At 35.3% G+C, this 12,801-nt stretch overlaps 1 protein-coding gene across 3 annotated transcripts; it reads left to right on the top strand.

Annotated features, from left to right (window-relative positions):
- The first annotated feature begins 461 nt into the window (after positions 1–461).
- LOC111390053 (probable U3 small nucleolar RNA-associated protein 7) lies at positions 462–7,157 on the top strand. Of its 3 annotated transcripts, XM_023015037.1 has the most exons (10): positions 462–584; positions 1,552–1,640; positions 1,942–2,007; positions 2,096–2,185; positions 2,353–2,485; positions 2,850–2,968; positions 3,787–3,854; positions 4,565–4,613; positions 5,043–5,828; positions 6,745–7,157. In XM_023015037.1, the coding sequence occupies exons 2-10, from the start codon at positions 1,590–1,592 to the stop codon at positions 6,988–6,990; spliced, it is 1,608 nt and encodes a 535-aa protein (XP_022870805.1). In that variant the 5' UTR covers positions 462–584; positions 1,552–1,589; the 3' UTR covers positions 6,991–7,157. The 3 variants fall into 3 exon arrangements, with proteins under 3 accessions (XP_022870805.1, XP_022870806.1, XP_022870812.1); XM_023015038.1 differs by lacking the exon at positions 5,043–5,828 and having other exon boundaries at positions 5,959–7,157; XM_023015044.1 differs by lacking the exons at positions 462–584; positions 1,552–1,640; positions 1,942–2,007 and having other exon boundaries at positions 2,292–2,485.
- The last annotated feature ends 5,644 nt before the right edge of the window (positions 7,158–12,801 follow it).

Genomic DNA, 12,801 nt, shown 5'->3' with positions numbered 1-12,801 from the left:
TAAATGAATGTGTGGATAGAAAGTAATTTGAGTACTGACGAACTGTTTATAAAAATGAGTCAAATGTAGGCTTAGAATTGAATTACAATTTAGTTGTATAATTAAATTAAGTAATGAACAATGATTTCTAAATAATCAAGTACAAACAAATTTAGCCCCTTGTTTGATTGTCATTATTAAGAAGAAATGATGTTTGAATAGTGATTTTTTTTTTTAAGAATGTGTAGTTAAAAAATAGGAAATTTTTTAGATTTATGTGCAAAATATTTTATTATGTATATGTTTGTTTGAAAATGAATACGAAAACTAAAGTATTTGTTCTAGAAGGAGATTAGCACAGGCTTAGCTGGATAACTAAAATTAACGAACGGTAATTTCTAAATAATCTACCGAACTATATATCAATTTTAAAAAGTAATCCTCCGTTTGGCAATATTTATAAATACAGAGGCTAAACTTCACTAATTTTAATTGGAAGGTCTAATTTCAACAAGTAGCGAAGAGCCGCAGCACCTTTAACCCTTCCGTTCATCCCAAACCGGCCGACAAAGATCCTTCCTTCTTCCTTATTTACCTTCAATAAGGTAAAATTACATAGATACATCTTTTTTTTTTTTGTTTTATTGTTTGCTGTTGTAATTTTAATGTTATATTATCTGATTTTGTTTTATGTTGTATTTAATTTCTGAAAGTTGCAGAAATTAGTTAGGGTTTAGTATGCTTCTTGTTATTATGTTTTTATATATGTGTATATGTTAATTAATTAGCTCAAAACTTGGTGTATAAACTTTTATGCTATATTGCTATGTATATATGTAAACTTAATTTCCTGAGCTTTGCTCTGTCTGGAAGGAGATTGAAACAAATCATAAAAATTTGAAGAGCTCTTATACTAACCTTAAAATTTGCTATAACAAGCTAGAGATTGATGAACATTTGTCGTACCTATTTTTGGGTAATCTTCAAGCTGTTCTTCTAGCTACTATGTATGGCCTTCAGTTGAAACCAAGTTCTGACATCGGAGATTTTCTGATTTAATGAACTTGATGAATATGTATTGAAACAATGCAATGCTATTTTTTTGTTTACTTTTCCAGTAAAAGTTTTATACAATTAACTTAATTGTGGCTAAGGCTTTGCCCAATGGGAATTAATTAGTGACTGTGGAACTCATTAACTGGTGCTCACTGCTCAGTAACCTTGGAGACTGCATTTTGTTGAAATACAGATACAGAACCAGACTGAACAGAATTAGAACCTGACTACGTTGTCATCCCACAATCCGAACCCTGCATTGGTTAAATCCTTAAAAGTTAAACATAACAGAAAAACTAGGATTTAAGTTTTTAACCGTCTCTATTCTTTCTTTTGTTCAATCTCATGGCCCCTACTCACCCTCCAATGATTTCTAATCATTATTCTTTCTTAACAATCCTTTATTTACCTGTTATAAATTTTATTTGTTTCTGTTATTAACAGCATAGTTTTCTTTTGTTTATGTGTTCTGTATTTCTTTTATATGATAACATTTCCCTTTCTTTTTCTTTACAGCTTGAATTTAGCGGTTTAATTGGTATAAAGTGAAAAAGATGGGGGTGAAGATAGCAAACGATGTAAATCCTGTGCCCCTTGTAGAAAAGGTAAAAGAACCAAAAAAAAACTCCCACAACATTGGACAAATGATAAAATAATGAAAAATTGTTTATTCCCTTGTTTGGTGGGAAAATCAGACTTTTGGTAGATTTTGATAAAAATTTATGAAATATATGACTGAAAAGTTATGGTTCTCATAAAATATGTGGATGAAATTAACGGTTGACTTTGATTTAGATTAGAATCAAGATTTTAATCCCCACCAAACAATGGCCTATAACTGTTGGTTTTTGAATATCCTAACAACAATTTAAAATGGATTTGCTTTGAAATGGTTTTGTTTTGCAGGGCATTTCCGAAGAAGAAGATATGAATGTAATGAAGTATCTGAGAGGTGAAGCTGCTAATTTAGAGGTACGAAAGCATTGGTGATGTTTTTACTTGTCTTTTTTGGTTGAATGATTTTTGCCCATTTTTTAAATTCTTAGTTCTTTTTTTAAAGGTTTTACAAGATAAAAAATTAAAGGGCCAGCTAGCTGTGAGGGAAGATTTGTATGGAAAATCTGCAAAAGCTGCTGCGAAGGCTGAGAAGGTGATTTCTTTTAATACCCCAACATAATTTTGTGTCGTGCAATTTGCACTGAGGTTGCCCGTTTCCATATCTTCTGTACTTTTTTCCTTAGCAATGAATTTTGAAGGTATTGTCATATGACTTCAATTCGGATTCATGATGTTCTAAAGTACCCTTCCCCCCGTTAGTGGCTCATGCCCAGTGAAGGGGGTTATTTGGAAGCAGAAGGTATTGAGAGAACGTGGAACATTAAGCAGGAAGCAATCGCTCGTGAAGTGGACATCTTGGGTTCAAGAAACCAATATGATATTATCTTGCCAGGTTGAGACCTCATTCTTATTGCTTCTGCTTGTTTTATGATGCAGTGAGTAAATTATGTTCTGACCAGTCTGCAGTCGGAAGATTTTTATGCTATTATACGTTGATGACCAAACTTGCAATTTTAGCTCCTGTTTGACTCTCTTTATTTCTAAATTCTTTTTCTCTCAGACTTATTTTCAACCGCACATTCATATAATAAAATATTTTGTTCATAAATCCAAATCTTTTTCGACTTTTTAACTACATGTTCTCCAAAAAATCACTATTCAAAGCATCATTTCCCCCAATTTCTCTTTATAATGGCCATCAAACAGGGGCTTAGTTCGACTTTTTCCCCCTATTAGTTAATACTTTGCCTTTTCAGATCTTGGTCCATACTCCCTGGATTTCACCCCTAGCGGTCGGTATATGACAGTAGCTGGACGAAAGGGTCATGTGGCCATTCTAGACATGAAAAATATGAACCTTATTAAAGAATTTCAGGTATCTTGTCCATTTGAATCATCTGCATGCAGAATCGATTCTTGTTCTGTTTTGTGCGATACCCCTGCTCCCTTCTGTTTTGGGGTGGGGGAATTGTTAAACTACAATTAATGCTGGAATGGTGTCTTTTAAGGTTTTGCATAAAATTATAGAATGAATTTTCTTTTCTTGTATTACTGGGTTAAGGGAATCCCAAATGAAGCCTTCTTTATTTTCTCGTCTCGGTGATTAAAACCCAAGTTTTTTTTTCTAAAATTATGTTTGGGAAGTGTTTATAAAAGGTTTAAATTATAAATAGATAAAAATGAATGTGGATAAGAGGGTTGTATTTGTAGGTCCCTTCAAACGTGTGGAAAAGTTGTTTGAGATAAACAGTTTATAAACACGAGTCAGTCATAGGCTAAATGTCTCAAAAGAATAATAATGAAGCTGAGGGCCTCTCGCCTCATATAGACATGCATAGATTATTTAACGGACGAATTAATTTATGTTCTCATGAGATTCTCTTTTTAGTTGGGGTTTAAACCATCACATCAAATTATAATCATGGCCATATCATAAAATAACATGCCAATGGAATTTGCTGATGAGCTATAATAAGCTAGCATGTTCACATTTTTTATCGAGTACTCAGGATATTGCTAGATTGGAAGTTTGTTTCTCATTGGAGTGTTTTTTACATGCTCTATTTGAATTTTTTCATAGATGCATTCTTGTTTAGATATGTTGGTCATTTGACTTTCTAACTATTTCTTTGATCGTATTGAGAAATTTTCTTTAGGATTTTGCAGACTAATAACTAATACTAGTTCTGTTAGGTTAGGGAAACTGTGCATGATGTGGTGTTCCTGCACAACGAGATGTTTTTTGCTGCTGCCCAGAAGAAGTAAGGTTTCTTGTCCTTTCAGTTATAGATGAAATATAAATGACTATAATTAAGAACAATTATTCATTTTCACCACAACAAACAATTTGTTGTCAAGACTTCTGTTGCTCCGACCTTTTTCTTAGTCCTCTTGTAAAATCAGTGATGATGAGGTGGAAACCTTTTCCATTTGCTTCCTGCACGCTTCCTCATCCATGTGATGGTTTATCTATGTATCATGCCTTGCATACATTTCTGGTGTGTTGGGCAGATCATTAGTTTTGGGTGTTTGCAATTCCTAATTTGGAGAGATCGATGGACCACGTTAAAATGGAGACTTCGGTCATCTTTTTGCCGTGTACGTCCGAACTACCTTATCAATTTTTGAACTATGTTACCTATCTTATGGAGCCGAATCTTTAGCATAGTACTTTGCAATCGTTTTCCAGTTTCCAATCTCATTTAGTTATCTGCTTGTTTCTTTTCTTTTTCCTTAATATGAAGCATGTGATTCTATAACACTGAAATAACTTCTTTTTCTGAGAAGCTCTAATGTCTACTTTAATTACATTGACTATCGTTCAAGGAAATGCTCAAAATTGTAATATTCTGCAGCGTATTATTAATGATATATAATTAACATTCTCTGTGCTTAACTGAATATGTTTACGTACACTTACATACATATCAATCTCCATGCTTAACTGAAAATGTTTACTTAAATGTAACAGGTACACGTATATATATGACCGCAATGGTACTGAACTGCATTGCCTGAAGGTTAGTAATTTGTCCTATTGTTGCTTGTATAAGGTTTTCATTTTGTGATACTGCCTTGATTCGTTTACCATGCTGAAGACCGTTCCTTACAGTATTCAGGGTTTTTTACTCGTGTCTGTTTTCTCTTTTTGTATTCCTGGAAGTTTCTGTTTATTGTATGTTCTTGCTTGATATAAATTAGAAAAAGTTGTCCAGAATAGCATTACAGTATATAGCAATTTAGTAGATGAACTTGTTTACAGAAATACGAGGGACAACCATTTTTTGTAATAGGAAGAAATAAAACTATGACGTTTCATTTGGGGGGAATTTTGTGCTATAAGGATTAATTTTGTCTATTTGTGTGCACTTGGTTTTCTCCAGGAGACTCAAACGTGAATTCAGTCCATTAGCATTAAATGTACTTGAGTTCTCTTTTCTCTCTTTCAGGAACATGGTGCTGCACTGAAGCTTCAGTTTTTGAGCAAACATTTCCTATTAGCATCGATAAACAAGTTTGGGCAGCTCCATTATCAAGATGTCACAACAGGGGAGATGATAGGCAATTTCCGAACTGGTCTAGGTCGGTCCGATGTATTGCAGGTAAATCCCTTCAATAGTGTAGTTGCTGTTGGCCATTCTGGTGGCACAGTAAGCATGTGGAAGCCAACCAGTTCTGCTCCTCTTGTCAAGATGTTGTGTCACCATGGCCCTGTTACGGCTTTGGCATTTCATTCCAATGGCCATCTCATGGCAACGGCTGGTATGGAGAGGAAGATAAAGATTTGGGACTTAAGGAAGTTTGAGGTTCTGCAAACTTTACCAGGACATACCAAGACGATGAATTTCAGTCAGAAAGGTTTGCTCGCTACTGCCTCTGGATCTTTTGTACAGATATTGAGAGATTTCTCAGGATCACATAATTACAGCCGCTATATGAGCCATTCCATTGCCAAAGGTTACCAAATTCAAAAGTTGGCGTTCAGACCCTATGAAGATGTTTTGGGCATCGGGCACTCCATGGGTTGGTCATCTATCTTGATTCCTGGATCCGGAGAACCCAACTTTGACTCTTGGGTGGCGAATCCATTTGAAACTTCTAAACAGAGGAAAGAGAGGGAAGTGCATTCTCTTCTTGACAAACTCCCACCTGAGACTATCATGTTGAACCCAACCAAGATTGGTTCTGTGAAACCTACAAGAAAGAGAGAAAAGCTCGCTAAACAGGAGATAGAGGCCGAGGGAATTTTGTGCTATAAGGATTAATTTTGTCTATTTGTGTGCACTTGGTCTTCTCTTGGAGACTCAAACGTGTATTCAGTCCATTAGCATTAAATGTACTTGAATTCTCTTTTCTTTCTTTCAGGAACATGGTGCTGCACTGAAGCTTCAGTTTTTGAGCAAACATTTCTTATTAGCATCGATAAACAAATTTGGGCAGCTCCATTATCAAGATGTCACGACAGGGGAGATGATAGGCAATTTCCGAACTGGTCTAGGTCGGTCCGATGTATTGCAGGTAAATCCCTTCAATAGTGTAGTTGCTGTTGGCCATTCTGGTGGCACAGTAAGCATGTGGAAGCCAACCAGTTCTGCTCCTCTTGTCAAGATGTTGTGTCACCATGGCCCTGTTACGGCTTTGGCATTTCATTCCAATGGCCATCTCATGGCAACGGCTGGTATGGAGAGGAAGATAAAGATTTGGGACTTAAGGAAGTTTGAGGTTCTGCAAACTTTACCAGGACATACCAAGACGATGAATTTCAGTCAGAAAGGTTTGCTCGCTACTGCCTCTGGATCTTTTGTACAGATATTGAGAGATTTCTCAGGATCACATAATTACAGCCGCTATATGAGCCATTCCATTGCCAAAGGTTACCAAATTCAAAAGTTGGCGTTCAGACCCTATGAAGATGTTTTGGGCATCGGGCACTCCATGGGTTGGTCATCTATCTTGATTCCTGGATCCGGAGAACCCAACTTTGACTCTTGGGTGGCGAATCCATTTGAAACTTCTAAACAGAGGAAAGAGAGGGAAGTGCATTCTCTTCTTGACAAACTCCCACCTGAGACTATCATGTTGAACCCAACCAAGATTGGTTCTGTGAAACCTACAAGAAAGAGAGAAAAGCTCGCTAAACAGGAGATAGAGGCCGAATTGGAGGATGCTGTCGAAGCTGCAAAAAGTATTTCTTTCAAGAAGAAAACGAAAGGTAGGAGTAAGCCAAGCAAGGTGGCAAGGAAGAAGAAAGAAGCAGTAGAGAAGGCTAAGAAGCCTTTCTTGGAACAACAAGCTAAAGGGGAAGGGTTATCGAAAAAGAAGAGGAAGAACATAGAAGAGGAAAATCAACTGCCTAGATCTCTGCAGCGGTTTGCTAAGAAGAGACAAGCAAATTGATGTAGCCCATCTTGCATTTTTGGTTTTAACTTTAAAATCTTGGCGCAAATGGTTCCAAACCTTTGTAGTTTTGGCACACTTGGTCCTTGATTTTGCATGAAACACACTTTTCTATCAATTTTGGTGAAGGTAGCAATGTTGTCCTTAATTAATTTTTCTTCCAAGTTTTTTGTTCCCCTAAAAGTCAAATATGATTTTATGTTACCATTATATTGTTATAAATTGAAACTACATTTCTCCTTTCATTTTCTCAAATTTTTCCTATTTTAGGGACGTGGGGTGTATATGTGTATATATATATATATATATATACATACTCGTAATTTTATAATATTAAATATTATTATCGTAATACTAAAAATAAAAATTGAAATTGAATTAACTTAAAAAGTTTTGGTCATGTTTGGTGGCCATTCTTTCCAAGAAAAAGAGCTTTGAATTGTGTCATCATTCTGGTGGTGCTCTAAAGTTAAAATAAGACCTAAGATCGGCGGAGAATATGAAATATGGCGAGGCCTAGCCCAATGTGGTGGGGGAAGGGAGAGTTGGAAGCAACCGGCCATTTTTGACCAGTCTTTCTTCATTTTGAGAGCAAGAAGCAGAACTACAAGAAAGCACAAGAGAATAAGTAGTTAAGGAGTAGAAAAAAAATTGAATTTACATACAAAATATTTTATTTGTGAATGTTTTATTAAAAATGAAAATGTAGGGAAAAAAAAGTTTTAAAAGTATGGAAATCACCCATGGGCTTAGTTTTATCGTATTGTTTTACTTTATCTAATGAGGTGTATTTTAGTCCATTGTTGCTATATACCTCACGATGGGGAAGACAATGACTCGTAAGCTCAACTCTTTTAGTATTCACAATCCTCTTTTAAAATTTTGGATTCATTTAAATGGAACAAATAATTATTAAAATTTTTCATTTAAGTTAACGTTTCATATACATAATTTCTTTGTTGATTATCAAGCCTTTTAATAAAATAGACTTTGTAGCATTGTATTCTATTTATATATTTATTTTTCGTGGCATATTTAAATTTTAGTATAGGAGTTAGAGATGTATGTGAATATTTACACTTGAAAATATGGTATCGTATATTACACTCCATATTTGACATCGAAGGCCTCTAAATGCAGTCGACACTTGCACTCAATAATGAGTTAAAAAATGTACGAGGAACATACTTTGAGTGTAAGAAACGAATAGGGGGGCCAAAAGGTCTGGACACAATGGAAACTAAAGCTAGTTAACAATATATAGATGGGTCTACTTACATATTTGTCAGAAAATTTGAATAGACTTGTGAAAGATTTTAGAAACATGGAAAAATATCGTGGAGAAAGTGTTGGAATTGGTTCAAAAAAATAACTGAAAATTGGTAAAGTGTAAAATTGGAAAAATGAAAAGGTGTAACTTCGTATCAATTTCGACCAAATATTCGGACTTGATCCGATGGTCAAATTTCAAAAAGTAAATAGACCAATTTATTTTACCCTTTGAGTAGATCGTCATGGTATATTTGAAATCTTGAAACCAATTCTGGATGAATAAGAAATTGCGGTCCAAAGTTGAAAGAAATGAAGTGTTACAACTTTTCGAAAGGATGCAAGTTTTGAAATAAAATGTTGCAACTTTTCAAAAGGATGCAGGTTTTGGCTCACACTACTTGATTTTTACCATTTCTACATCTATAAATAGGACCCTATGGACGTGATTTTAAATACACCATTGCGTTAAGCGTCCATTCTTCTCTTGCAATTCATCTTTCTCTCATTCTCATAACATTCCTTTGTAGAGGAAAAATTCCGTCGAAATTTCATCGTTCTTGTAGTTTGAAGTGCTGCTACCACAAGTGTGTATCCGTTATATCTTGAAAGACATTTGTCATTCAATCGTGAACACCGTAACGAGGCAATTTGTCTTAAGGAAAGAGTTATACTCGCCTCAAATTTCATTTTCTACTTCTTATTTCATTTTGGTTTTGTGTGGTCATTTTAATCATATACTTTGTGTCCTTACGTTATGTTCTAATTATGCCCCTACAGATTGGAACTTTTGCTTACAATAATAGTGTTTTGACTACGCTCCTGTGGGTTGAAATCTTGTTCATTTACAACATATACAATCGTTATACCGCTAAAATAAATACTCGAGACAACAAAATTAAGACAAATTTTGTACGTCTGCGGTTATTGTTATTTTAAGCACTCTACTTTGGAGTAGTCTTTGTGCACTATTCACTTTTCTCGTTGTTACTATGCTAAACTTTTGTTGTGTAATAGAAATAACTTCCGTTGAGACTAATTCAAGTCAAACCGGAATGGAAAATTTGGTCCCGCCTAGAGCAAATATTATGGCTACTCCAATGGCGATAGCAATTCAAATTACGTCAATCCCACATGGGGAGAAATCGAAAAAGTTCGATGGCGTAGACTTTAAGAGATGACAACAAAAGATGTTATTTTATCTCAATATGCTAAATCTAGTTAAGTTTCTTAAGGAAATCGCTCCCGTTGTACAAGAAGGAGAAAACAATTGGGAGTCAATCATTGCTTTAGATGCATTGAAGCTCCCTGACTTTCTATGCAAAAACTACATCCTTAATGGATTGGATAACACACTATATGGTGTGTAAAGTTCGAAAGACTCGGCTAAGGATATATGGATTCATTGAAAAAGAAGTACAAGACCAAGGATGTCGGAACTAAAAAGTTCATCGTTGGCAAGTTTTTAGATTGCAAAATGGTAGATTCAAAAACAATGATAAGCCAAGTCCAAGAGATCCAAGTCTTATTGCATGACATCCATGCTGAAAAAATGGAATTAAGTGAGTCATTCCAAGTTGTAGCTATCATCGAAAAGCTCCCTCCTTTGTGGAGAAATTTCAAAAATTATCTCAAGCACAAACGTAAAGAGATGAACTTGTAAGAGTTGATCGTCCGCTTGAGGATTGAGGAAGACAATAGGAAGACTGAGAAGAAGACTATTGTTCAACTTGGAGCAAACTTCATTGAAATCAAGCCAAAGGTCAACAAGAAGCGAAAGATCTTCGGTGATGCACCGCGTAGAATAACTCCAAGAAAGCCAAAAAGTTCAAAGGAAACTACTATAATTGTGAGAAGGTCGAACATCGCTCAAGCGAATGTCGAAAACAAAAAAAAATGCACAAGCCCACGTGGTTGAGAAGGACACCCTATCAAAGGAATACAAGAGATGAGCCTATCTACGGTTGTGTCCGAGTGCAATATGATTGGCAACACAAGGGAATTATGAGTTGACACCGGTGCTACCCGCCATGTATGTGCCGATAAGGGAATGTTCTCAAACTATCAAGAATGGAATGGGGAACAACTTTTCATGGAAAATGCTGCAACATCAAATGACAAGGTAAAGTCGCATTGAAGATGACATCCGAGAAAGAGCTTGTCGTCAACAACATCCTACATGTGTCGGACATACGCAAGAGTTTAGTATCCGGGTCTCTACTTAGTAAAAATGGTTTTAAACTTGTATTTGTGTCCGATAAGTTTGTGTTATCCAAGAATGAGATGTTTGTAGGAAAATATTATATGTGTGATGAAATGTTCAAGTTAAATGTTCTAACTATTGTACCAAAGAAAGGCATTATAAATAAAATTGCAAATTCTGTTTACTTGCTTGAGTTATCTTGTTTATGGCATGATCGATTAGGACACGTGAATTATAAATCAATGTGCAAACTTATCAAAGTTTAATTTCGGAGCTTAAAATCGATTCTGATCACAAATGTGAAGTATGTGTTGAAGCAAAAATGACTAAAACACCGTTCCATTCGATACAACAGAACACGATAACTCTAGAACTAATCCACAGTGACATATGCGATTTGAAATTCGTACAAACTAGAGGCGGTAAGAAGTACTTTGTAACTTTCATTGACAATTGTACAATGTATTGCTATGTTTTTCTTTTAAAAAGTAAAGACAAAGCGTTGGATGCCTTCAAATTATACAAGGTTGAAGTTGAAATGCAACTTAACAAACGAATTAAAAATATTCGAAGTGATGGAGGAGGTGAATATGGGGCACCATTTGAAGAATTCTGTTCCGAACATGGAATCATTCATCAAACAGCGGCACCCTACTCTCCTCAATCGAATGACATTGCAGAATGAAAAAATAGAACGCTTAAAGAAATGATGGATGCAATGTTGATAAGTTCGGGTTTACCTCGGAACTTGTTAATAGGATACCTAGTAAGAAAGTGAAAGAGACTCCATTGAGTTATAAAAAGGTCATCCTTCGTCCTATCAACACTTAAAAGTGTGGGGGTGCTTGGCAAAGGTTGAAGTTCCTAAGCCAAAACAAGTAAAAATCGAACCTAAAATGATTTATTGCATATTTATTGGATACGCCGAAACAAGCCTAAACAAGTAGTGCATATCGTTTCCTTGTACACAAGTCCAAAATTCAAGACATACACGAGGGTACAATAATTGAATCAAGGAATATAACATTCTTTGAAAATATATTTCCTTGCAGAGATAAGGAAATTGAAAGTTCGAATAAGAGATGAGGAAGAACCAAGGTGTAGTAAATGAGTTAGAACGTCCACATCATTTAGTCTAGAATTTCTAATCTACATGGTAGAAAATGACCCGAAGACTTTTGAAGAAGCTATATCAACTCAGGAAGCACCGCATTGGAAGGAAGCTATCAATAGCAAGATTGATTTCATAATGCAAAATCACACATGAGAGTTGATTGATTTACCTCTCAGGAATAAGCCTTTGGGATGCAAATGGCTATTCAAGAAAAAGTTGAAGCCAGATGGATTCATTGACAAGTATAAGGCTGGGTTGGTTGCCAAAAGGTATAGAAAAAAAGAATGATTTGACTTCTTTGATACATACTCACCCGTAACTAGAATCGTGTCTATAAGGTTACTACTTACAATTGTGATAATACATAACCTTGAGATTCATCAAATAGATGTTAAACCGACATTCCTAAATGGTGAGTTAGAAGAGGAAGAATACATGGAGCAACTTGAAGGGTTCGTTTCTCCTAACCAAAAGAACAAAGTTTGTAAACTCGTTAAATCCTTATATGAATTAAAACAAGCTCGAAATAGTGGCACCAAAAGTTTGACAAAACGGTGTTGTCAAACGGATTCAAAATAAATGAATGTGACAAGTGTGTATATTGTGAAAAATACACCAAATGTCTATGTAATTGTATGTCTTTACGTAGACGATACGTTGATAATGGGCAATAGTCACAAAGCGCTACTCAACACCAAGAGAATGTTAACGAAGCACTTCGATATGAAAGACATGGGTGTAGCAGATGTGATTTTTGAAATTAAAATCACTAAAACATCGGAAGGACTTACACTTTCTCGATCACATTACATTGAGAAAGTACTTAAGAAATACGAAGTATTCGACAAAGGTCCTTCACAAACCCTTATTGAGCCAAGTTTGCACTTAGTCAAAAATGAGGGAAAGTGCGTGTCACAACTAAGGCATTCACAAGCGATAAACAGTCTAATGTACATTAAGAATTGTACTCGATCAAACATTGCCTTTGTGGTGAATAAACTTAGTAGATTCACGAGTAATCTAAGCCATGATCATTTGAAGGCTTTGATAAGGGTACTTAGGTATTTGAAACATACCTTAAACCATGAATCACACTTCACGAAATATCCTGCAGTATTGGAAGGATATTGTGATGCAAATTGGATATCCGATATGAAAGATTCCAAGTCCACTAGCGGCTATTGTTTACCCTAGTTGGAGCTTCTGTCTCATGAAAATCAACAAA

This window comes from Olea europaea, chromosome 3 (genome assembly GCF_002742605.1).
Source record: "Olea europaea var. sylvestris chromosome 3, O_europaea_v1, whole genome shotgun sequence".
Classification (NCBI taxonomy): domain Eukaryota; kingdom Viridiplantae; phylum Streptophyta; class Magnoliopsida; order Lamiales; family Oleaceae; genus Olea; species Olea europaea.
Note: the sequence above shows the minus strand (reverse complement) of the source record. Positions and strands in the feature narration are given on the sequence as shown.